We start from the raw sequence: 26,519 nt of genomic DNA, 5'->3' as shown, positions 1-26,519 counted from the left end.
TAGCACACAAAGCTCGGCCACATCAACATGGCGGCCTGTGCCAGATGGCATGCGAATGTATGGCCCGAGGTTTGCCTGCTATCGAGCAGGTGGACAGTTGTGTGAGCCGTGCTTCACCGTCAAGAGAAGCGGACGCCATTTCGGGACCAGGCACTCTGGCACTGTGTTGGAGAGCTGAGCGCTCCCTGGAACTGGTCCACGGTGACCTGTGCAGACCAGTGGCACCGGCAACCCGAGCAGGAACAGCTACTCCCTGCTTCTCGTCAACGATCGAAGCCGGCACATGTGGGTATCCCTGCTGCCCTCAAAGGATCAAGTGGCAGCAGCCATCCAGGACTTCCAAGTGTGCGCGGACGCAGATTCTGGCTGCAAGCCGATGGCACTCCGCACAGATCATGGCGGGGAGTTCACCTCGATTGGAGTACTGCACGGTTGATGGTGTCCGGCGAATGCTAACAGCACTGTACTCCTGCCAACAGAACGACGATATTGAGCGTCAGAACGAGTTGGTCGTTGGCACCGCGCGCAGCCTGTATGATTTGCATCAAGCACCTCGAGCCTGGAATAAAAAAACTGGATGGAAAATTAGATAACCTGGGATTCAAGAAAAGTCTTTTAGAGCATGCTATCTACAGTCGTGGTAGTGGTGCAGATAGGGTGGTTTTAGGTATTTATGTTGACGAAGTTGGGAATAACAAGCAACACTAATGCACAATTACTCCCTCATTTTGTGATGAACTTGAGGACAATTTCAACCGGCAGCTTGCAGCGGAATAATCAATATACAATGCGCAAGTGATACAATGATTTTTACGTTGAAAACCTCCTCCAAACAAGAGGAGTAAAAATCACAGGGCAACCAGCCTACTCCCAACCTCTTCCACTATATATATTTGAATAATGGGTATAATGAGTATTATCTAGAACATCTAGAGACTAGAGGTACATCTCAACAGCACCAACACCAACAAGGAAATTGCAACCTGATACAATAACAATAGTAACAACACCAAAACAAGATTATAATAAGAGATAACACTTTCAGCTTTACGGAAAAACAGCCTTTGGAATAAAAAAATTATAAAAAATAGGTAAGGATTTCCCCTGCTACTACGATCAAATAGAAAAAAAAAATAGCTCCTGTCACCTTTAGAGTTCTACTCACACCGAACAAAGCACAGATCATAAAGCTCTCAAAATTGGTAGAACTGAACTTCAAAAAGTCCCCCACAAGCTGACAAAGTTTCAGCCAAATTGAACCTCGTTTGACCTCTTAGATCATATTTCTATCAAAACTGCGCATTACTGAATATGTTGCTAACAGAGCTGATGAACACCCCCTCCAATCTGATGCTCCACTACCAACCATATAGATTAGAGAGCTATAAGTGTGGAATAAGCTCACTAAATTTGGCATCAATCCAACTCCGTTTGTACCTCCAATCACAAGCTTGACGATGGTTGCACAAGACACCAATCTTGACAACAAGTTTCTTCTCCTCTCTTCTCTCTTGTCTCTCCTTCGTTATTCTATGGACTCTTCACTCACACACCTGAGCAAAGTATATAAGAGGTTAGGGTTTGCTCCCAAACCCGTCTCCACCGTCCATCTAGGTGGTAATCAATGGCTCACACATTGTAGGCTGAGGGCCTGTTTGGAGTCGCTTATTTCCCGCTTATTGGTGAAAATAAGCGATAAGCCCACCCAAACGTCTCGCTTATTCCCTGCTTATCACGTAAGCCGCTTAGTGGAAAATCTGGAATTGAACTAGGACTGGGCTTATCTCCTACGCGGGTCTGGAGACGCTTCTCCCGCAAGCGGAGCATTTTTCCCCGGTACCCTCGGGCAAGCATGCCTCCAGGCGACCGCCGTCGCTCCTCCCGCAGCCGCCGCCACTCCAGATCCCGCCGCCGCCGCTCGCCCAGATCCCGGCGCCGCCCCTGCCAGGCCCCCGCCGCGGGCCGCCCCGCCGCCGGATGCCCCCGTCGCCGGAAGCCCCCCCCCCCCCCCCCCGCAGGAAGCCCCCGCCGCCTCCGCCGCTCGACGCCCCTGCCCCCTGGATCCAGGCCCGCCGGCGCCGCCCCTGGGGTCGGCCGGCCCGCCTCCCTACCTCCGCCCCTGCGAGGCCCCCGCCGCGGGACGCCTGGGCGCCGCCTCCGCCGCTCCCGCCTGGACGCCGCCCCGCCGCCGGAGGCCCCTGCTGGAGCTACACCTGCACATATTTGATACATCTGCAGGTAGCTGGGCACCCTCTACTGCGCTAGCTTACACATGCACACTAGCAAGCGCAGAACCTTTAATGATACTGATCAATGCATATAGATACTCATAGGTTGTATCAGAGAAATGTTATATTTTTACTCAATAAAGTTTCAAACTCTCACAATTGGAGGAAATGCAACGCACATCTCTGTCACTATATAATATACATCACATGATGGATGTTTCCATACTAGACCGATCTATCGTATGAATTTCATATTATTGTAATGTAATTTCTATTTAACAAACTCCAAAGGCATTAGAATTATTGTCTTCTCCTCAGATTCACAATAAAAATGAGCTATTATCAGCCTTAGGGGCATTCAGGTCAATTTACCAACCAGGACAGACAATCGACACAAAATAATCAGGATTGCCAAACACCCTGCTTATTCAGACAGCAGATTCTCCAGGCAGCAGGCTTATCAGATAAGCTTGCTTGCCAGATAAGCGAGTTCCAGAAAAGCGACTCCAAACAGGGCCTGAATTAGACTCTTGGGCTTACTGTTTCTTCGTGTGGAGGAACATTTAGTCCAACAGATGATATGGTCATTATTGGTGGTACAAGCAGTAGCAGCATCAAGAAATTCAAGCTATAGATGGCAGAGGTGTTTAAGATGAGTGACCTTGAGTTGCTCGCTTATTATCTAGGCATTGAGGTGAAGCAAAATGGGAATCAGTCTATCTCAAGGAAATTATGCAGCAAAGATTCTTGAGAAGGGAAGCATGGTGAATTGTAATCTCTGTCAAGTGCCAATGAAGACAAAACTGAAGCCGATCAAGGTAACCGTCCATGTGTTGATGCTACAGAATATAGAAGTGTGGTTGGTAGCTTGAAGTATCTAAGTAGACACTCGTCCTGATCTTGCTTTCTCAGCAGGTTATATGATCAGATTTACGGAGGAGCCCCATGAAGAACATCTGGCATTCTGGCAGCAGTGAAGCACATCCTGAGGTTTATGGCTGGAACAAAGTACTGGGTTCTCTACGATCCAAGAGGGAGGGTCTCAAGTCCAGCACTGAGAGGTTTCAGTGACAGTGATCTTGCTAGAAATGTTGGTGAAGCTCCAGAGTCCAGTAAGTTGGCAATCTATAAAACAGAAGGTTGTGAGGCTGAGTACATAGCTGCTGCAACTACCAGTTGTCAAGGTATCTCATTGGCCCGGCTGCTAGCTGATATCTTGGGAGTCCGAGGTGAGTAAACTGGTGTTAGAGGAAAACTCTAAGAGTTTTCTAAAAAAATCTTCCAATATTAGGAGTTCTTTAAAAAGTTTTTTAAAAACATATCAACACACAGCACATCGTAAATAACTAGCCCTCAATATTTCAAAACAGGTCACATCATCATAATTAGCCCAGCATGCCGCCTCCCTGCTCTCTCCCGGTCTCATTTTTTCTTGTTCTTCCTCCGTCCGGAGGAGATGCGCACCACGCGCGGGATGTACTGGGTGAAGACGATGAAGGGCTGGGTGAAGACGATGAAGAGCAGCCGGTCCCTGGTGTCCAGCACGGCGGTGCCCTTGGAACGGTGCAGGAAATCTTGGAACCTGTCGAGCTTCTCCTGGGGCGGGTGGAGTTCCTCCTGGGTCGGGAGCCCGTAGCTGCTCTCGAAGAACTCTGTCCGATCGAGGTCGAGGCAAGGGGCGGAGCGCCAGAGGTGCCGCCACCTGCGGGACAGCACGCAGGTTTGCACCGTCTTCCGGGCCTTCATGCGGGATATGATCACGTGGAGGATCAGCGCGGTGTCGATGACGAGCTCGCCGCGGCCGAACACCCGGGACGAGGGCTTAATGTACGCGGTGCGGAACTGCAGCGTGATGCGGACGAGGAAGAAGAGGTCCACCATGGTGCGGACAAGGAAATTCCGGGATTGGGGAAGGACCGATCCCCGTATATATACGGGTGACGGAGATGTTTCTAGCATCCGCGTATTTTTGTAGGAAGGATGGGGGAGTTGTTGGAGGTAAGTTTTTTTCCTCTAAAGAAGGTTTTGAGGTAATTTTAAGGGAGCTTTTGGAGTTGCTTTTAAGGGTAAATGACAAGTCCACCGTCTCATTAATAAAAAATCCAATGCATCATGATCGAGTAAGCATATGGATACAAGGTTTCACTTAGATCCGGGAGTATGCGCATGATGGGCTGATTGAGGTGAGGTTCATTCGAACTGATAAGCAACTTGGTGATATACTGAGGCCTCTTTGCAAAGTCAAGTTCAAGGAGCTAGACGTTCAGATTGGGCTATAACATTACAACAGGTTTAGTGGGAAATTGCACAAGACTTGGCGGAGATTTGTTGAAATAATTATTGTGCTAGTTAGCTTCCTGTTTTGTTTCAGCATTCAGTTAGGCGCATGGCCGGGTTTTAAGGCTGTGCGCATGTTGAGCTCTGACGTGCACTAGTCTGCACGGGAGCGCGTCGTCGTCCGCGCCACATTCTCCGCCGTTTGGGATGGCACTTGTCACATGGAGGGTGTGGCGCGAATGTCGGCCGAAGTGGCCAGGTTATGTTGCTGTAATCTCGTTGTTTCAAAGATAATAGAGTCCAATAAAAGGCTGTTAGTTACAGCACAAAACAAGACGTGTCTCACAGCGTCTGCACAGCATCGCTTCTCCGGCAAACTCTGACAAACAATAGGTACTAAAATTTGGGTATCGGTTTTCAGTATAGTTAGTACAAAATACTTTAGTAGACTTTATTTATGTTATAAGAGTTGCTACTTTGAGCACCCTTTCAAGAATACAGTGGTAAAAAGCTTCTGCCTAAACGTGCATACAATTCAGACCCTAATGCTTGTGCAAGCTGGAGTATGTCTAGCTTTCTGCGGCTCGCTTGCTTGGCCGATAGATCCATCGATTTGGCTACATGCCTTGAACATGATCTTGTGATGGGGTTTCGCTTTATGCCTCATAACATGTTTTGCGATGGGAATATGGGATGGCATATTAGCTCCGAGGCTGGACAAAAACCAAGGCAAGGCTGCCGTCTTCCTGATACTGAAAACAACCTCGTGGAATTCTCGATTCTGCCTCCTCCATAGCCTTGGCATCCATGGCATGGCATCGGCTGCAGGGCCCAAGAACCTTCAGCTCAACGCCTGCGGGGACTTTTGGCTCGACGTATTCCCTCACGTTGGAAAGCGCCCTCTCGGCATCCCGGAGAGCCTCCAGGCACATCGGCCAGCACCTGTCCGTGGAGGAACCCTTCCTGTCGTAGCCGGGAGAGGTGTCCAGCAAGAGGCATTGAAGCGACGATGCTCTCTCAAGGATGTGGCATGTCAGCTTAACCAGGCTCTTGGCAGAGCAGAAGCCAGTGATGGTTGCCTTCCTCAAGTTTCCAAGGCCACCATGGCGGAGTTCCGGGATCTCCTCCATGGATTGCAATGAATTTTCGTCCGGTTTCCCGACAACAAGGTACCTCTTGTACCATATGAAACCATCTTCAATCTGCACACACGAATGCAACTATAGGGTTAGTATATTAGTGGTATGGACGTAGGACTCATGCAGCTAGGTAGCGCCAACCGGTCCTCGATCAAGTCTAGCTACAAACAAATAAAACTCTTCAAATAAGCTGGTTGTCACCGTTTGTAATGGCCAAGTAAACAGTCATTAACTCGTCAATAAGATGCATGTCTCTAGAAATCAAAATATATGATGTACCACAGATATAGGTTTCGTTTGGAGGAGATGATCATTTGATCAAGCACTTACACGTAAGATGAAAGTCTCCAAGGCAATACAAGCATCAAGAAAACAAGCCAGAGAAAAGAAGTCATAGCCTGCGCAGAATCGACCCCATTTGCCAAGGCTGATAACAAGATGCTTGAGGTGTTTAAATTTATCATTCATCACCGGCGCTTTTAACTTCTGAAAAAAAAACACCATCAAAATGGTGATTACGTTTCGTATGGTTCTATCATGTGGATGTTTGCATCGTGCATGTATGGCGCAAATAAAGGTGGTACCTCATCAACTGTTGACAGAACAAGCGTTTCAAGATTTGGCGCAATGGAGGGAAGATTGCTGCCTGTATACTGAATCATATCTTCCATGCCTGTGGCATGCATCTTCAGCCCCTTTGTCTCCAATGAGTCTCCAAGTGAGAATTTCAGCAAAGGGCAGCATCCTTCGTACCTGATGGTGGAGAGATTCGGAGCATCGCTCTCGACAGTCTGCAGAGCGCTGCACAATCGTAGTCGCAGGACCCTGAGATTTTGTAGAACACAAGGTATTTTCAATGAAGTTATCATGCTACAGTTGGAGAGATTCAGCCTTTCCAGAGCGATGCAGATGGAAAGAAAAATGCCTAATTCGTTTCCAGTTACGCCAACTTTTTGCAAGCACACTTTTGTCAAGCTCCTCGAGCAACCAAGCATCCTTGGACCTTTTATGGGATGAAAACCACATGAGGCGAGGCAAAGAGACTGAATTGAGTTTAAACTGCTCCCAGTTTCATCATATAGAAGCGAGTAGGGAAAGTTATATTGATGATCAGGTGCATCACACTCCGGCAGCAACACAACGAGCTCAGAGATTCCGGGCTTGACGAAGGCTTGGAGCCAGGCATCCAGAAGGCTGCTGCTGATGTCATCCTTGTTACAAGATGAGAGCTTAAGCTCGAGCGTCTTCACTCCAATGCCGGAGTGGTTCCCAAGAACCTGTTTTGTTGTTCTGATAACGTACTGACCTCTATGTTCATTACTCCACAACAGTGGTTGTTTGCGTGCGGCCAGACTTTCTTGACTGAATACCAGGTTTGGGTAGCAACTCCAAAATCCTAGGAATCTCCTGGACACACAGGCTGCACGAGCTGCATCTCGCATTGGCATCAAGGAATGTATGTGCTGCAAGACATCCTGCACAAGCAGTGCATGTGAGAAATGGTAACATCGTATGCAACTGTAGATATAATCGTAGGAGTTTTCCTTGTCACTAAATAATAAAACACATAACGAAAAAGATAAAGAAATTAAATAAAAAGAATCATAATTGAACAAATACAACGAGGACATGATTTATCCTCAAATTTAACTGATTTTCCTTGTGCTGTCTAATACAACACCTGGTACTTTTTGACCTCCTAGCATCCATGCTACTCAATTTTTAAAATAATTTTGGTATTTTTAGGTGTTTTAACACCAAAATCAAAGTGTTGCAAATATTCGGGTACTTTTCAGGAGTTCAACATCTAGATTTTTAGTCACACTGTACTCCCTCAGTTTCGCTATGTTTGTCCGCGGCCTCGGGGGAATATGTCTCATAATGTTTATCCATTGTGGATATCAAGAGTATAGTTATTGCGCTACCATACACCCTCTAATTAAGTGCTTCGGAAAAAAAACGAGACAGTTGTATCATGCTATTTAATAAGAGCATGCATGGTCATTCACTCATTCACATTGACTTTTTTTTTTAGAACTCATATTTCCTTGATTTGTGCACATGGTGTGCTATAAACAAACATAGAGAAACAGAATGAGCATTTACTTGGAAACTAAAAAAATGTTACTTTCCAGTATAAATGGAATATTCTAGAGGTGGAACAAAAATCAGGTGTTTCAAATTTAATTAGATCACAAAGATCCTATGGTACAAATTTCCCCAGATCGTAACCCACAAAATTATGCGACAATTTATCACCATGGAGGCTAGCTGCCACAAAATAAAACGGATTTAGCTATCCACTAAAAAAAGGTAATTAGCTGCGCGCGCGCACCTCTGGAAGATCAACGTGTGGTATCGCACTGCCAGCGCCTTGTGAAATCTCTGTCGCTTGGTGTGGTTGATTGCTGCAGGGTGAGCCATTTGTTCCATCTGCTGCAAATGAAGGCAAAGATCGAGAGGTCATAAAACGAGAAGGAAGAAGAAGCGCGCACAGACCGGCGCGCACCTGAGATGGATCGACCAGCTGAATTCTATGCATAATTGAAGGAAGAACAAGTTAACGATCAACAAATTTTTGGAAACCTTGGCACAGGAGCAGACCAACAAAGAGAATAATTAATAGTAATACTTTTCATGGAGTACACGATGAAAGAACCAAAACCAACAAAACAAACTTCAAACTCCAAATCAATAGCAATTATGTAATTGATTGATGTCGGTAGGGAAAACATGGCACGTACTCGTGTTTGCGTACGATCGCCGCCGCTGCCGCGGCCCCGGCGGCTGCCAAGAGCACGGGGAGTTCTGGATCTGCATGGTCCATGCCACGCTGATCACGAAGTTAAGCAACGGCCAGGTATAGATACATATATATAGCCATATGTAGGGTGTAGATCGACGGAAAGACTAACCAACCAAAGGCAAGATCCATATTAATAGTTAAGTTGTTTCTCGGGCGCGCAGGTTCGGGCGTCCGTTTGACTGAGCGCCCCCTCCATTCAGTTCGCTGCCACCTGCAGATTCGAGAATACGTGCGACAGAGGTTCAATCACGAATTCACGACTAAAATAAATCAAGCCTCAAATAAATCTCGTTCAGAGGTAGGAACAGAGGGTGCCGATACAAGAACTTCAATCAGATGTACTAAAAGGAAAATATTTCCAATACGCGTGATCAATTCGTACGTAGTAGTTCAGGATGGATACATGCTAAATCGGACCAAATCTTAGGCAGTTTTTCATTACTATATTGGGATAAATTCGATCAAATGACTGAAGGCATACAAACTCCCTACACATGCATCCAGGATGTTGGTGGGATAGACCATAATTATGGAAGTATATTCTTTTCCTAATCTAAAAAATAATCATGGCCATTGAATCCCGATAATTGCTGAGTTTTTATACAAACATGTACAGATTTGTGTGATTCTAGACATTTAGTTGTCCATTTACTAGTTTAAGTGGAAGTGCACGTGTAGCACGCACGTGATATAAAAAAGTATTACATACAAAATGTTTATATAGTTATAAAACATCATATTTATTGATATGTCAACATTCCATCATAATTAGCTATGATACTCGTTTACATCCTTCCACATAAATCATTACAAGACTCATCAATAAAAAGATACATGACCTAGTTCCAACCATATATTGAATGCTACTATATTATTGAAAACCATAATAATATCTATAGTACTCTATTGTTTGGCATTGTATTTCAATCCATCGTATTTCATTGTCTCCTTCCAAGATGGAAAGCACTCTACAGACAGCTAGAGAAAGAAGAAAATGTTCAAAGTTTAAAAGGAATTTGGCATAGAAAGAGCTCAGCAGATGCATTGGTTACTTTCATTAAGATAGGCAGTCAAACTAAATCTGTACAGTATTAACTAAATTGACATTTCAGCAGTTTAATATTTGACTTGACAACTCAAGCCTGGATCTGATTCAGAAAGCATTGCAGATCTGAAATGAGCAAAAAAAAAAGAAAGTCTTTGTTGCTTCTCCTACGCATACCATGCTTCATTAACCTCCAAAAAGTCAAATCACTGAGTAGAGACAGTGGTACTCATTCTGCATAGATTTTGCAGTCGTTTTCTCCCAGTATTCTGAAATGAGAAAAAAAGAAGAAAGTTAAATCATCATCCTTTAGCACTACCATTCAAACTATTTTGTCTGAAACCGTGAAAATTCCAAGTAACCTAATTTATGTGTAACATTACAGAAGGACCAGATTTTAAAAGAACGGGATATAAACTATCCGATCAGGAATTCAGAAATGAACTTATGAAGCATACATGTTTGAACAATAAATCATTAGCTTTGAGAAGGATCACTGCATACTCTCCACAACAAAGAGCTCCCAATCATCCTTGGAAACCAAAAAAAAAAAATCGGTTAAACTGAGGATCAGCTTCACATATGTTTCTAAGTCTTCACATATGTTTCTAAGTGCAGAAACCAAATATCAGCCACCAGGTCAGATCAAATGCCTCTACTTCCACAATGAAAAAACAGATGGTCATACTCTCCATCAGAAATTCAACTGGATTAAGCAAAAACTACGCGAACATAGTAATTTCACATAAATAAGCATTTCAAATAAAAAACACAATTGCAGTACAGGTATAATCAAGCAAGGCCCATGATGATGTAGATAAACCTGTTCGGTAATATAGATAAAGAGCATAGTTGGCCAGACTAAGAAAGTATGGCCTAACAGATGAAGAATACAGACAATTATCAAGCTTTGTGATCAGCATAATATTTGTGCAATGGTAATGGCTATTCTAATTAATAAAATTTAAAGCCTGAGCTGAGCATAATATTTGTGCAATGGTAATGGATATTCTAATTAATAAAATTTAAAACCTGAGCTGTATTCCTAAAAAAAAAAGATGGGGCATTGTTTAATGACAATAGCAGGGGTCCATTGTTTTTTCCACCACATGATTTCAAAGATAAAAGGGTAAAAACATGTCAATGCTCACAAATAGAGTAATTTATCATGTCCATCAACCATTACTATCCAATCCTCTTTGCTTGTTAAAATTTTTTTAAAAAAAAACTGGAAACAAACTGTCACGAGGAACAATGTACAATGCTTGCTTATTTATGGCTGTTTCAAAGTAAGAACACAGAGTGTCAGAAACTAAGAAGTCCAAATAGCAATATATCTCTCTGGCCTAAGAATATACATGGTAAGATGCATATGAGTTCTTCCATTGATGTTATAGTTTTATTTTCTGCAGTAGTTCTTGTGATAAATTAGCCATATAACATTATAGAAAAATTATCTAAATATTATTGTTTAACAGAACTACCAAAATCCTCCAAATAGACTACACGAGAGAGCCTCACCTTGTAAGCCAGTCTGCACGTCGCTGCTTGTGTCCCCACCCTTACTGTTGTTGCATGGCTCCACCCTTGGTAGCCCCTTTCTCCCAAGCATTCACCAAACAGTTGGGAGTGAATTAAAGCTGAGAAATTTTTTAAACATGAGTTGCTATAGAAAAAATAATCAAGCAGCACTACAGCTAAGCATCATGCTGCAACTACAAAATCAAAACAGTGCTCTTAAAGATCGATACATTAGTAGAGTCATATGGATGAAATGGTAGCGTCGTAGCGAAAAGAGAGGCAAGGTGGCAGTGTTGTCGACCAAAGGAAAATAAAAAGGTTCTCCTTATCCCACATGTTAAATTGGAAATAATTACAAAGTAACAATGTAGGTGTCATTTGCTGTAGTAGGAAATAGACAACATGGTAAATCCTTTGAAATTTCTATCTTCCAAGCAAAAGCAAAGAAAAAGCTATAATATTTTCTATTTTCCAAACAAAAAGCTAGGTGACGGTAACCTGCATATTGAGATGGAGATAAGAAGCTGCATAGAATTTATATCTTGATGAAGCCCGTCACATATTGATGATGCATCGGAGGTCCATCAACTTGTAAGGAGGTGTCACTTAAGTCCACAAACTTTGATAAACTTTTTAAATTGTGTCATCTAGATCTATACCCTACACGTACGTGTCTAATGCTGACGTGTCGTGCTGATCGTTCATCTCCACTCTCATCCCTCTACCATCTTCCTCCCTCCATGGTCTTTGGTTGGGGCATTTCATCAAGCACATTGTGGGCGAGATAAGCTCTGGCTGATGCATGGTTCCACGGCCTCTCAGGCTTTGCCGCCCTGCTGCTAAGTATTGCCCGACGAGCAGAGCAAGCTGGCATGCAACAGTTGCCACTACTAAAAATATGAGCATTCGTCCTTAGCCTTAATACCGGTTGCATTTTGATCCGGTACTAATATCTACATGCTTTCCTTTTGAAGTAACTCATGGCGAGACTTTTAATACTGGGTCATAACACCACCCAGTACTAAAAGCTTTAGGACATGTCCTAAACCCTAAACCGTAAGTACCAGGTCCAAATTTGGAGGTCCTCGGAGGCCTTTTAGTACTGGGTCATAACACCACCCGGTACTAAAAGTAACCATTTAGTACCGAGCGGTGTCATGACAACCTTTAGTACCCGGTGGTCAAGGGTCACTTTTAGTACCGGATGGTGTTATGACTTGGTACTAAAGATCTTCTCACAGGTTACTTTAAAAAAAAGAAAGCATATCTACCTCCATCACATGTGATGTGTAGGTAAGATAATAAGGAAGGCTCGCACGAGGTTTGAGGTCGTGTGTTTGAATCCTACGGAGTACGCACGTGCATATTACGCGTGAAAATTCATTGGGCCACGGGAACGCCTCCGGCTGTTTGCCGGATTTTTCTAGTGTGGGGCGGCGCTGGCGGCGCTACCGTCATGCACGCGAGCAGCCTCCCGACGCCTCCCCCGTGCAGCACTCCCATTTGATCACCTGGGACGACTTGGCCGCGCTCTCGTAGCATCCGTGGCCTCGACGAAGCAGCAGGATTCCGCGTCGTCCACTCGTCCGTCACGACGGCAAGGGACGGGCCGGAATCCCACAGTGACGTTCTTGTTGCTTAACGCCAGGCCGCACCAGCTCTTGACGGCCACTTGCTGGTGCTGGAGCTTGGAGCCACTCCTCGATGTTCACGGCGCCTGGCGCTACCTCTTGGTGGCCTATGTTAATGAGTTTGGTTGTTACGAGGACGTGCAGCATCAGCATTGGTACAAGCTAGTAAGCTACAAGGACAAGGGGCACAACAATACAGCACCAAGGTGAAGGACGAGGAGGGCCACCAACCTCGCCATCAAGCATTCGCTCGGCCAGTCGCTGTGCTTCGTCCAGGAGCCTGGCTACGCAACGCCAAAAATATGGCAGAGTACAGGTGCGACGACAAAGGAGCAGAGAGTACAGCCACGGGCGGATCTAGGGCCTGGGCTGCCCGAGCTGCAGCCCCGAGCGAACCCTTGTAGCCCCCTTAACATATGTAGTGTTTAGTAAAAAACTATAATCTCAATTAGAGAAAAGGAATCTCAAGATGTGTGAATCAACAGCTCAGTCCGAGACGTAGTTCCGTTCTGAATCCGTCCCTGAGCACAGCTGCGGACTTAGCAGCAGGCGGGAGGGCAAACACCCAAGGGGAGGATGCTGCCGCAGCCAGGGAGCAGAGCGTGCGAATGGAGCATTGGAGACGGGCTGGTGCGGGCTGTGGAGATGGTGACGTGAGAGGGAGCGGGACGGCCGCCGTCGGAGCTATTCACGCCCTGACGCCCACAACCTGCTCGATGAGAAGCCCCAGCTAGAGACCATGGACAGAGGATCATGGAGAGAAGAAATAACTCTTTATGTGGACGGTTATGGACCTAGGTGACACAACTTAAAAAACATATGAATCTAGAAATGCACTTTTGAAGTTCGTGGATCTAAATGCACCTTATTACAAGTGGAAGAATCTCCAGTGCATTTTACTCTTTTTTTTTTTCCTCTCATCACAACTCTCAGCTACTTGTAACTGCAGTACATCATTAAAATTATATTCCTATTTTTTTGGAACCATCATATATAGAAATATTCAATGATTTGTAATTTAAATCTCAATATCTGAACGTGTGAATAGTAGTCAAAAGTTCAGGTTCAGGTTCCAGTTAGTATTACAGGTAAAAAACAACGAAACTGGTTAGGCAGAGACAGTTGTGCTGAGCCTCAGAGGCCACCAAACATGATTCATTCAGATATTCAAGAAAAAAAATGTGCCCACTCACCATTCTAACCCTGATCAGCACCCCTCCTCGTACTCACTCAGTCTCATGTTTTACTGTTCCAACTTTATGGGAGCAGTAACCTTATATACAAGTAATTTAGCAATGGAATGATGTAGCACTACTACTAAATGAAAAATTAAATCTGAAATATGAATACTATGTCACAATGGAATGGCATCATCTGTGACAAAAATATGAAGTATCAATAAGCAGAAATGCTATGCAAACAACATTCTATCAATTTGACAAAATCGGAAACTTTGTTGAAAAAATAAAAATGCAATCTGAAGTTCCGAACATATCCTAAATGGCTTGCTGTGTTAGTGAGGCTTATATTTAGGACCATATTGTGTTGTTAAAGTTTCAAGTTACTCTAAAAACAATAGGACTTGAAACAGCAAGATAATATCAGAGTAAAAGCAATATTTCATATGCATAGAAGAGGACGGCACATGGTTTGCCATCACCATATGAATCTCAGCAGTGGTGGTGAGAGATCCAACTGAAGAGAGCAAACAATGTGATCTGTTGTTGAGTACAAACATATTGAGCCTTTTACAACCCCGAGGAAGGAAGTTCCCAGACCCATTGCACCCCGTCCACAACACCTCCATGGTTCCAAGTCCTCAATGACTTTTGCAATCAGAACAAGCGTTGGGTTAGCTCACTAAAAAGTATGCCAAAAGCATAAGGAGTCAGATAGGTCAAGAGGTTCAGTACAAGAGAACCTTACCAAACATATACTGTAAGGTAAAATAACTCTTTAAATATATCTAATCTAATACTCACAAGAAAACCATGCTCTGAAATTGAGAAGATTTACGAAGGAATTGTGTTTCATACATCAAGTCCACTCCACCCATATTATTTTTTATTCTAAAAATCACAATGAATTTACATGGGTTGGTATCTAGTCAATAAACAGGTTGGTCTTTTTTAATGCTACTTACCAGGGTCATAACAAACCTTGACCGGTCAAATGAGATAAAATAATTGCAAGGGCCATAACAACCATTTAGAATGACAGTGCCCATCAAGGGATTTCTTCAGTAAATCGAGGTGTAAGAATAAGATGATCTAGCTACTTAACTGCATAATGATTCTAGCTCCAATCATATACCTGTGTTGATGTCTAAATGCAGTGCAGCCTCTGCCAAGCATCCGCATTCTGAGCAGTGAACTGAAATACTTTGAGTTTACGAGCAGGCCAATCAGAGCATTTATGGACATTCAGGAATGTTAGAGAATAATGGAGAGAACTAAACTCTGAAGAGAGACGTGCTTATTCATTTGTATGTCAAAACCAGGAACGTCTAGAAAGTGGTTGCCAAATGACAAGAACGGCCATCAAGAATTCATGGAGTGGTAATCCTGTCATGGGAGAAATTGTAACTAAAATAGGTAAAGTAAAAAGGTCAATAATTTGCATCACTTCAAGTACAAGGCACAAGCAGTAACAATTGAGTCATTATCAATAAGACCAATTATACATCAGTTCATATTGCAAAGAGAGCAGAATACTTAGTGCTTAATATTTGATTTATGCATGATTTAGTGTACTACTAGCAGAAATGCCCGTGCGTTGCTATGGGTCATTACTTGCTCACGTGTTGGCGTTGATGGAGGTGATCTATGCGCGTGTTGCTGAGCAGTTTCTCGATGGCGAGGAGGTCCTGGGCTCCTGGCCACAACCCCGCAGCTATTTATACAGGCAAGAACGCAACCTCGATTTCTATCCGAGTCGGCCTCGATTCCGATCCGGTTCGGCAGCGAACTCTCTTGGCAGTCTGGCCCCGAGTCAGCTTTGATTCCGATCCAATTCGGAAGCGAGCTCTCCTGGCAGTCTGGCCTCCACTCCAATCGCTGCCCGCTTCGCTGCCGCCTCGAGGATGCGGTGGCCATTACCTGGTCGACACGGCTGGCGTCGTGCGGGTCCCTGAAGTGGCGTAAGAATCGGAGGATGATGGCGTCGATGTTGGAGGACGGCAGGATGTCGTCGGTGGACATGAGGACCTCCTGGAGGTGACGGCCGCGCCGTCGTGGCTGTGGCCATTCTCGACGGGCAGGAGCCTCCTCCTGGAAGTGGAGGAGGAGGAGACGTTCAAAGTCAACCAGTTCGAGTTCGACTACGCGTCGGATTCGACTTCGCCTCGGACTACTCCAACGTTCCGCTCAGGGGTCGGACACTCCCGACCCCAGGACTCAGGGTCAGGCGAGGCGGAGCTTCACTCGGGGTCGGGCGAGGCGGAGTTCCACCCTCAAGGGGTCGGGCGCATCCGACCCCGGGAAAAAGGGTCGGGCGAGGCGGAGTTCCACCCTCAAGGGTCGGGCGCATCCGACCCCGGGAAAAAGGGTCGGGCGAGGCGGAGTTCCACCCTCAAGGGGTCGGGCGCATCCGACCCCGGGACTAAGGGTCGAGCGAGGCGGAGTTCCACCCTCAAGGGGTCGGGCGCATCCGACCCCGGGACCAAGGGTCGGGCGTATACTCAAAATTGGATTGTGGGTTGATATCACGAAATACAGGGGTTTTTTTGAAAAATAGCCTCGGACTACTCCAACGTTCCGCTCAGGGGTCGGACACTCCCGACCCCAGGACTCAGGGTCGGGCGAGGCGGAGCTTCACTCGGGGTCGGGCGAGGCGAAGTTCCACCCTCAAGGGTCGGGCGCATCCGACCCCGGGACCAAGGGTCGGGCGAGGCGGAGTTCCACCCTCAAGGGGTCGGGCGCATCCGACCCCGGGACCAAGGGTCGGGCGAGGTGGAGTTCCACCCTCAAGGGGTCGGGCGCATCCGACCCCGGGACTGCGGGTTGATATCATGAAATGTCAGGGGGGGTTTTGAAAAATAGCCCGACGGACGAAAAATCCAGGCAGAAACGTTACTTGCTTTAAAAATATAGTTTAGTGTACTATTTTCTGCATCAACATACGTAATTGGAGGTATGTTTCCAACTTTCCATTAACCAATCTTCACTTAAATATTTGTGCATACCGGTGCCACTGGCATGGCTAGTGCAGGCCAAACATTTCAGTTTTGTTCATGGCATTGGCAAGATCTTATTTGTTTGTGAACACCAAAAGCACAGCATCACAGAACTCATCCTATCATCATAAGACAACCCTGATGCCTCTAATAAAGAGATATAGACTTTAAGAACTAAACTTCTTCCATCAACACTAATCAGTCACATATATGAACGTTTTGAATTTTAACACAAACCAAGAATGTTTTGAATTTTCACCAATGCATGCTGATTTTGCTGGTAACAAAATGAAAAGAGTTTTCCCCACATCCTCCCTGCTGAAACCAAATGATATTCTATGTGAGCTTGTATGTTCTAAAAAGGGGAAGAATTCAGGCCGCAATGCAATCTGTCAGGTTGTGAAACAAAAAAAAAACAGAGAGAATAATTCAGACTCCAAAATTTTAGAAAGTAATGGATTTAGTTGGCTCCTATCTCATTAGCCACTAAAGCTACTCTGAGACTTCCAAAGGTAATTCCACAAAAGCTACCCTCATTTTTATTAAGTGACTTCCAGAATAAGCCCCTTTAATCAGTATGGATATCCTCATCAATCTTTGATTATTCTTTATGTGCTATCACGGAGAAAATATTGACACCAATTTAAATTGAATCTCATACCAATTATTTCCTTCTACAGTTCTGGTAGTTCTAGCAAAGACGTGCTCAACATATATAAGATGGAGGGACAAGAAACAGATGGGAGGCTAAATATTCAGTCAAAATAACACAAAGTGATAGGTGGAGTGGAGTATGTCCCATGGAAGGGCCCAGTTAGCAAAACTTTAAAAAAACTCGACAGTAGATTCTCTTTTTCATGCTGTCCAGAGGAGCAGTCGAGCATAGAAGGCTTCACTGTGATTTCAGATACGCACATTAACTTACAGGAAGCAATGTCAGATGCCAACTATTGATAGAACCAGTTGCTATGAGAAAGTTAATTAAATCGTCATATATTAGCTTTGAAAAACGAAGGTCCAATGCTGATTATCATCACTACATCGTACGTACTTTTATCATCCGTTGCAATTGTTTTCTTTTTTGCAATAAGCAATACTAATTGAATCAAGCAAAAGCATAAGACAAACACTAATTTTACAAATGTACTGCTTTTCTCCATTTCACTAAATCACCAACATGAAAAGAATACTCAATTGTCTATGGGTACAAATTTCCACTAATGCTATGACTGCTATGGAAATAACTGAAACTTCAATGTTCAGACCTTTTACTCCCAAAACAAACTTGTAGGACAGTAGCCTATCAAAATTCCAAAAGGTAACATGAACTTCCCTACTTTCATGTCTTAAAATGAATAATGATGGGGTATAAGATGTACATGCATGAACATTTTTCATTTACAGGAAGCACACACCTGAAACCAGTACGACTGAATCAAACAAATTACCTCCTCACCCTGCAGTTGGTAAATGGAAGCTTGTTGAAGTGCTTTTCCTTGTCACCAAGGAGATCAAGCGATAAAAAACTTATCCACAAATATTCAGTCAAATCTGTCGACAAATCAAGCAAAGGTCACGTAATCCTCTCCCAGATCTAGCGATTCATATGGCAGTAAAAAAGAAAAGTCGTCTTACCTTGGTTGAGAACAAAAAGGCTATGAATCGCTGTAGCAGAAGGCCTTGATTAAACACTCTAATCAAGCATTTGGCGTGTATCAAGCGTTCATGCTTGCTGCCTTTCCTGAAAGTTGTAGTAGAAATTAAATGCTCTCCAGAAACACATTAACCAGATTCTATTTTATCTCAGGGTATATATGGTCTCATATGCAACAACAAAGTCAAGGAAATTCTTTGAACCTCAGTAAGCTGGTCAGCCTTCCTTGTTCCCTTCTCTATGCCCAATCAATCAAAGGAAAAAAATAACATGATAACAACAACAAAAAGAACTGGGTTAAATAAAAACTAAATATTTGAGGGAGCATCACCTTGCAAAAACAGGGCTACTCAAGGACCATGATATTATAGGTAAGCATGAATCATAGTGGCTATTGATTCTGGATCATTGATCTACTATACTCAGTTCACTGTTGCTTCATTTCAATAGTGGCATCAACAACTCGGTTTTACAATGCAGCTAACAAAGTGCAAAGGAAGAGAGCCCACTCGTTGAGTCAACAGGTGGGAAATCAAGCATTGGATGCTGTTATGTTGCTACCTATTAAGAAAATCAGTTAACCATGAACAAGCCCACTCGGGTTGCCATTTATACCTGCATAAGAGTAGAGGACTAAAGGTAAAATAATCTAAAATACTGAATGTTTCATTGAGTAAAGCTTACTTCTTTCACATGTCAACTTTTCATCTGCCTTATATTAAAAAGTAAAAGAGAGAAGCAATGGCATACGATAATTTGAAGATCAGAAAATGAACTATTTAGAGAGAAGAGCATGAGATAACTTGCATAGATGTCAAAATGATGACACATCATGACATGAAAGTGGTCATGCATAAAAAACAAAATGTTTTATAGTGGAATATCAATATGATGATTAATCTTGAAAACACACATGCTCTAAGTAAACAATAGAACAACTTGAACATATGGAAAAACATTCAACAATATTTGCAAGATGCTGTACACTGTACACCCAACAACGTTCAGAGTTCAGAAATACAAATCACATTGCCAATGTACATGTACGACAGTCTACAGAATTGCAGAAACAGTATATTTGGATCACAGATCCCAATCCCCGTTGGGCAGGTTCAGTTCAAGCTGCTGCATACAGACACAAGACAACCTACACTGAAAACTGAAGATTAGCTCAAACGTGTGAGGAGCCAAAAAAAGGACCAGGCCTTTTATCACCAGTGATTGACAATAGCAGCATACGTGAAACAACACAGAAAAGCACCATGTTTTCTAGGATATCTACATATGTTAATCTAACTATATTTCAAACCAATTGGTCAGAACTGTTGGTGTGATGATTAAAAGAGACTTGTGCATGCTGTCATCGCCATGAACTGGTTGAGCTCATGGTGGTGGCAACCTAGGGGTACTTGGCAACTATGTCCTGCGGACGCATCATCGCTACTGCTCTTATGTTCCACTGCACCTGCCGCACCTGATGGATCAGAGATGGATGCCATCTGCAGGTGAATATGAATTTGCTTCAGAAACACACGTCATGGGTTATATTCAGAGAAGCAAAAACATTGAGGCAGCCAAAAAAACATATATTTGCTGAATCCTACATGTCAGCCACATTAATTTTTTAAGACAATTGTCAGTTTCTGAAAGTGGAGTACACTGATGATGAGATCAAAATTATATTATGTGTTTAGACAAAAAAAAAAGATCAGGCTATTGACTAACAGGCTAAGACCTAGCTCTAAATTTAAAATATTCTATCAAATTTCGAGAAAAGGTTATCACTAGTTGATGAATGGAACAAACAGCTAGATAACCATTTACAGCTCTGTTATATGTCGAAATTTACTATACAGCAGCAAAAGATTGAAAATATTGAGTAAACAGCTATGATTAGCACAAACGAAGTGCTTGATTTCTGCATATTCTTTCTCCATATGCCACATGCAAAGAATGAATTCTGGAGATTTACTAAAATATAGTGTCAGACCTAGCTGAAGAAATCCTCTTTCGCTAGACAACACATAAGGATACAATTTTTCTACTGAGAAAAGAATTGTTAATATAGAATCACTGCAAGTGTAAATCAAATAAACAGGTTAAGCATGCCTTTGTCTTAGGAGCAATCAACATCTCATAAAGTGACCTATGAACAAGAGATGAACACACCTCTCATGACTACGGCTGAGCTACCCCAGGAGCGCCATGAGCACCTGGAGTCCTGGACAGGAGGCGAAGCAGAATATGTTCCTTTTCAGCTCCCTTGCACCCAGCTGACGGAACCTGACACGAACTGGTGCAACATTGTCACCTCCCCTGCACCCAGCTGACGGGACCTGACACGAACTGGCGCGGCACATCCTTGTGTGCTCAGACTACGCAATATGCACAAGTGACGGAGATCACTGAGAACAAAGAAATCAAGTATTGAATGCAAACAACAATCAAAATCTGGCATTTTGAAGAAAAAAAACAAGTATTGCTCACATAGCAAATGATTGTTCATATACTATAATTACTAATGCAATAAAATCTGAAGGTCATATGGACATGCCAAATTTGATCAAGCAGTTATCAAGACACCCATTTTACTAAGCTAGTGTTAAATAACAGAAGGATATTGTGGAAGAAAGGACCTTCTAGTTGAGCAGTCACATGGTGATTCCTGTCGAAGGTGCTCTCACCGTCTGACGGAAAGGGTCTCCAATGTGCACACACGGGGAAATTAGTAATGGCTAATAAACTTATCATACCAAAAAAAACTATAAATCTCACATCAGTAAATTAGGTTCCTCATTGCAAATAAAAACAAATGTACTTGCAAAGACATCTATGCTGATGTACTTATGATCTACATTGAGAAGTGAGAACTGAAAATATATTAATAAATTGAACAAAGAAAAAAGTATGTATAGACAAGTAAAACTGCTATCATCTTTGGAAGTGATACAATTATGAGAAAACTCATATAAGAGATAACATATGTTTTGGCTAAAAAGGTTTCTACAAAAACTGGTGGCTGTCCAACACCAGTGTGGCCATCACCGCCAAAACAGAGAATAGGGAGTAAGAACCGTCACCGGGTGATGAGATGTGTGGCTAGAGTGGCTCTTATCAGCATGCTTTAGATAAATAATAGATCTAATTGGAAAAAAAAATATAAATCCCATTCAAAATTGATTACACGTTAAGCCCAACATACCCAGACACAAATTATGATATCCTATTCATTAGAAAGATGTAGCTGAGTCGAGGAGCCCGGTTGCAGTTCCCATTGCCAGAAATGATCAAACATAAGAACAATGCAATATTTAAACTAGAAAGGAAGCATGCACCATATCAACATTTCAATAGAGTTTAGTCCGCCTCAGGAGCATATCTTTTGATTAACTGCTAATTGGGAATTATATAAAATTATAAATGATTAGCAATCCTGAATATATATGAGAGGCACATTATAACTATCACCAATCTGCATGAACCAGGCACATGGTGTTGATGAATATAAGTAGTTGCCATCAAGCAGTCACTGAAGTGAAAGAACTAATGAAAATAAAAATAATGCCACAATGTGGCAAGTTAGTGGAATCATCCAAATGAAGACCCGGCAGTTACAAGAAAAAGAAATTTGAATAGAACAAAATACTACAATGCCACAGGTCACCTCTAATCACAAACCAATTATGGAACGGTTACAGAAAAATAAGTGAGATTCAAAAGCTGATTGACTATGCTGCACACTTGTGATCCATAACCACTACCACTTAACATTTTAATCACAAACCACCTGGAAAATCATGGACAAGCCCAGCCATAGTGAACAAAAACATCTCAAAGTCTTGAAGAGCAAACAAAACATCTGAGCTGCATTATGTGTAAATGAAAAGCAATGCCACTGAACAGTAAACAAAAATCAATATCGAGAATTTGCAAGTACCCTTATTGGCGAGCTGGAGGAAAACAAGGAAGATGCTATTATCTATGGACCCTTTCAATTTTAAATTATCAACAGCAAAATAAAACAATGATAGGGTGGTGATCATTCTTGATCTTTGACACTGAATTTGGAAGAAAACATGTGCACTGTTAATTTGATGTGTGATGCATCAATATCCTTCTTGCATGTTCTTCATTGACTTTTCTTTGCAACCTCCCAGAACATGATCTCTCCCTCCACTAAATTGCACCTTATTCAGACGAGTCTAGCATTCGGATATGAGATGTCTACAGAAGTTATAGGATTGAAGGTAAAAAAAAAAGGAGGAAGTGACATAAAACACTAGAGATCTAAAGATAGAAATTGCCATCTCCTGGAATTGAATCCTGTATATGACAAGAACAAGTTCATATTAAAGGTGGCTCACAAAGACTGGCAACAAACATGGAAGAAGTTTGTGTTTGTGTGTTATTCTAGAGGCAACCACTAAGTGAATATCAATGTGTGTCTGATCATCAATGCGGTGCAGGCAACTTACATATAAGCTTGAATATCAAGAGGTGACTGCTAAGGATCATCAGGATCAGAGAATGCTCAACCCAATTCACCAACAAAATAGATAGATCTAAGGTCACATACAAATGAAATCCCACCTTTAACTTAACCTTAACATTAGCTTTGACCTAAGTTCTAGTCAGATGGAAATGTCAGAAAAAGTTAAATTGTCTGAACTATTTCAAATATTGCACAATTACACCACGTTCACAAACAAACGACAGTACAATAACCACTGAATCTTAGAAGATATGAACTGTCACTAAAACTCTAGGTACTAATTCAGAGTAAAATCTGCCTAAGTAAAAACAAAGACATGTTTGCATGATCAAAGGATACACGGGGCAGCTCATGGAACAGATTAGGAATTCACAGGAGGATAGAAGCAAATCGCCAACATGCCCGAGCAACCATTACCATATTATTTAGATTATGTAAAACATATATGCATCTAGACATATAGATTGTCAAATAGATTATTCAGACATATGTACATACAAATCGTCAGAGAAAAGTGATATTATCTTGGATCAACAGTAACCAGAAGCAAAAAGAGCTAATGCTCTGCTGCTGCTGCTAGGTGTTGCTGTGTTCGTGTTGGACTGCTGGAAAGGACGACGGAACGGGGAACAGATGGGTGGGGAGATGAAATTAAATTAACCATTCACTCAAACTAATCGATCAAATTTAGCGAGGCGAATAACACTGAATCGAACGAAATCATAAAGATGAAATCGAAATGGAGGGGGACGAATTGAACTTGATCCAGTCGCCCAACTACTGGATCGCAAAATACATGAAAAAAACATCAGATTGAAATCAAACTCGACAGGAGTGAAACACACGTACAAAAACAAATCTAATCTGCCAGAATCACAAGTAGAAAGAGATGTCGAAGAAACCCTAGAATCGCCTCACCTGACGAACACCAAAGGGGAAGACGAAATGTTCTCGACACTTCAAGCCTTGAAGAACTTGCGGTGCGGATAAAGAACGGCATGAACCCAAAAAAAAACAAGCAACATTGAATGTGACAAGACACCACGCGTCACTCAAACAGCAAAAGACTGGAGAATGGAGGGAATCAGAACGGAAGGAAAAAGATCGGACGGCCAGAAAATCAGTGACGGACAGACTCAAATCACCCAAGATTATAACTTTCAGAACAAAACACAGGGGAACACAGGCACGTAACTTTCACTTAATTCCTTCGATAGATTAACATAAAACACATTTTCTCGCATCAAATCCTGACCTCTCGACTCAAACTAGAACAACGGTGACACTACACAACGAACTAAGAAAGATAACAACATACCACAAGATACTAGATCATAAATAAAGATACTCGTGCCGTGATAGATCCAAACCATTACAGCAGTGATGACACTAGGAAACGAACTAAGATAGCAATAAATGGATAGATCATTGGTAAAGGCACTCGTGCCGTGATAGATGCTCAAACGTCGAACGGGTTTAAGTCGGGGAGGTCCACAGGGGTAACCTTGCGGTACGCATTCTTCACAGTCCTATGAAGCGCTTTCGCTTCTAGGGCGCCAGATGCTGCGGCCTCGCGGACTTCAGCCACCGCGGGCGTAGCGACCTGGGCAACGGCCAACGCATCCCGGCACAGCTCGAGCAGCTAACCAACAAGGCTGCTTCAGTTGCCTCCAGTAGCGCTTCATCGACCTTTGTGGATGCTTCGATTAGCTTCTTGCACAGCGGCTTCAATTCATCTCCTCGAACTAGCCCCTTACTCTCGATGAACTTGAGCAAATTATTGAAAACCCTGAGCTAGACCCCAACCTTCTGAAGAGCTGATGAGACTGTGCCCATCGTCTCGATGTGGCTGAGGTTGGGGACGTTCCACTCGGCACCGCCGGTGGTCATCTTGCGCAGGAACTTGGCCATGGGGATCGCGTCGATGATGGGCATGATTGCGGGGGCGGTGGCGCCGACCTTCGATCTGGAGTTGGTCCGGGACTTTTTCCACTTCCTCCTCACGGCGGTTCAGGGAGAGGATCCTGAAACCAGCCGGGTGACAAATTTCGTCGAGACCGCATCCCTCGGCCTCAACTACCGCCATGAGAGCGGGCTACTGGTTATCACCCCCTCGATCATACTCATCATTGACGCGATCCCCATGGCGAAGTTCCTGCGCAAAATGACCACCGGCGGCGCCGAGTGAAACGTCCCCAACCTCAGCCACATCAAGGCGGTGGGCACAGTCTCATCAACTCTTTAGAAGGTTAGGGTCTAGCTCAGGGTTCTCAGGAATCTGGTCAAGTTCATCAAGAGCAAGGGGCTAGTTGAAGGAGATGAACTGAAGCCACTGTGCAATAAGCTAATCGAAGTATCCACCAAGATCGATGAAGCGCTACCGGAGGCAACTGAAGCAGCCTTGTTGGTCAGTTGCTCGAGCTGCGCCGGGACGCGTTGGCCGTTGCCCAGGTCGCTACAGTCGCGGTGGCTGAAGTCTACGAGGCCGCGGCATCTGGCGCCCCTGGAAGCGAAAGTGCTTCATAGGACTATGAAGAATGCGTACCGCGACACCCAGATCCTCCTCAAGGTTACCCCTGTGGACCTTCCCGACTTAAACCCATTCGACGTTTGAGCATCTATCACGGCACGAGTGTCTTTACTAATGATCTATCCATTTATTGCTATCTTAGTTCGTTTCCTAGTGTCATCACTGCTGTAATGGTTTGGATCTATCACGGCACGAGTATCTTTATTTATGATCTAGTATCTTGTGGTATGTTGTTATCTTTCTTAGTTCGTTGTGTAGTGTCACCGTTGTTCTAGTTTGAGTCGAGAGATCAGGATTTGGTGCGAGAAAATATGTTCTATGTTAATCTATCGAAGGAATCAAGTGAAAGTTACGTACCTGTGTTCCCCTGTGTTTTGTTATGAAAGCTATAATCTTGGATGATTTGAGTCTGTCCGTCACTGATTTTCTGGTGGTCCGATCTTTTTCCTTCCATTCTGATTCCCTCCATTCTCCAATCTTTTACTACTTGACTGGCGCATAGTATCTTGTCACATTCAATACTGATTGTATTTTGAGGTTCACGCCGTTCTTCTTCATCCGCACCGCAAGTTCTTCAAGCATTGAAGCTAGGCTTCAAGCGTTGAAGCTAGGGATGGCAACACCGCAAGTTCTTCAAGCATTGAAGCTAGGGATGGCAACACCGCAAGTTCTTCAAGCATGGAAGCTAGGGATGGCAACGAGACAGGTCGGAGTTAGGTGAAGCTTCCGCGGACACACCCCGAAACCCGAGAATAAAACCCGCCCCGAAACTCATTTCGGGCGGCAATGAGCACCGCCCCCGAAACCCGATGGGCCCCGAAACCCGAGCAAACAGTGATCTGTCAGGGGGCGGCGGCGGTGCCGCGGGCGAGGCGCGGGCGGGTCCTGGGGGATGGGAGGAAGAAGCACGAAGCGGCCTCGCCACTGATGCGGTCAAGGACGAAGCGGCCGCCGCGGGCGTCGCGGACCAGCCAGGGGCCCGGCCCGGGGAGGAAGGAGAAGGCGAAGTCGGCGGCGGCGGA

At 43.8% G+C, this 26,519-nt stretch overlaps 1 protein-coding gene and 1 long non-coding RNA gene across 6 annotated transcripts; both read right to left on the bottom strand.

Moving 5' to 3' along the window:
* Positions 1–5,206: 5,206 nt before the first annotated feature.
* On the bottom strand, positions 5,207–7,086 carry LOC101755360. Its single transcript, XM_012847487.1, has 3 exons — positions 6,229–7,086; positions 5,975–6,130; positions 5,207–5,707 (listed from the first exon to the last, which is right to left on the bottom strand). Exons 1-3 carry the CDS (start codon positions 7,084–7,086, stop codon positions 5,207–5,209), a joined length of 1,515 nt encoding a protein of 504 aa, XP_012702941.1.
* Positions 7,087–14,246: 7,160 nt separating this feature from the next.
* LOC101776292 lies at positions 14,247–24,890 on the bottom strand. Of its 5 annotated transcripts, XR_002678607.1 has the most exons (8): positions 21,112–24,889; positions 20,645–20,880; positions 18,679–19,974; positions 18,457–18,562; positions 18,270–18,372; positions 15,106–15,211; positions 14,961–15,008; positions 14,247–14,473 (listed from the first exon to the last, which is right to left on the bottom strand). It is a non-coding gene; the product is annotated as an uncharacterized LOC101776292 (long non-coding RNA). The 5 variants fall into 5 exon arrangements; XR_002678605.1 differs by having other exon boundaries at positions 14,961–15,211; positions 21,112–24,890; XR_002678606.1 differs by having other exon boundaries at positions 14,247–15,008; positions 21,112–24,887.
* Positions 24,891–26,519: the final 1,629 nt, after the last annotated feature.

This window comes from Setaria italica, chromosome VII (assembly GCF_000263155.2).
Source record: "Setaria italica strain Yugu1 chromosome VII, Setaria_italica_v2.0, whole genome shotgun sequence".
Lineage (NCBI taxonomy): Eukaryota > Viridiplantae > Streptophyta > Magnoliopsida > Poales > Poaceae > Setaria > Setaria italica.
This window is presented reverse-complemented; position numbering and strand designations above follow the sequence as displayed.

Excerpts from the sequence above, each read along its gene's own strand:
- LOC101755360 (XM_012847487.1), bottom strand. The coding sequence starts at position 7,086 with ATGCGAGATGCAGCTCGTGCAGCCTGTGTGTCCAGGAGATTCCTAGGA. Across the intron at positions 6,131-6,228 it reads TTCTGTCAACAGTTGATGAG|AAGTTAAAAGCGCCGGTGAT; the intron begins GTACCACCTTTA and ends TTTTTTTTTCAG. Across the intron at positions 5,708-5,974 it reads TGGAGACTTTCATCTTACGT|ATTGAAGATGGTTTCATATG; the intron begins GTAAGTGCTTGA and ends TCGTGTGTGCAG.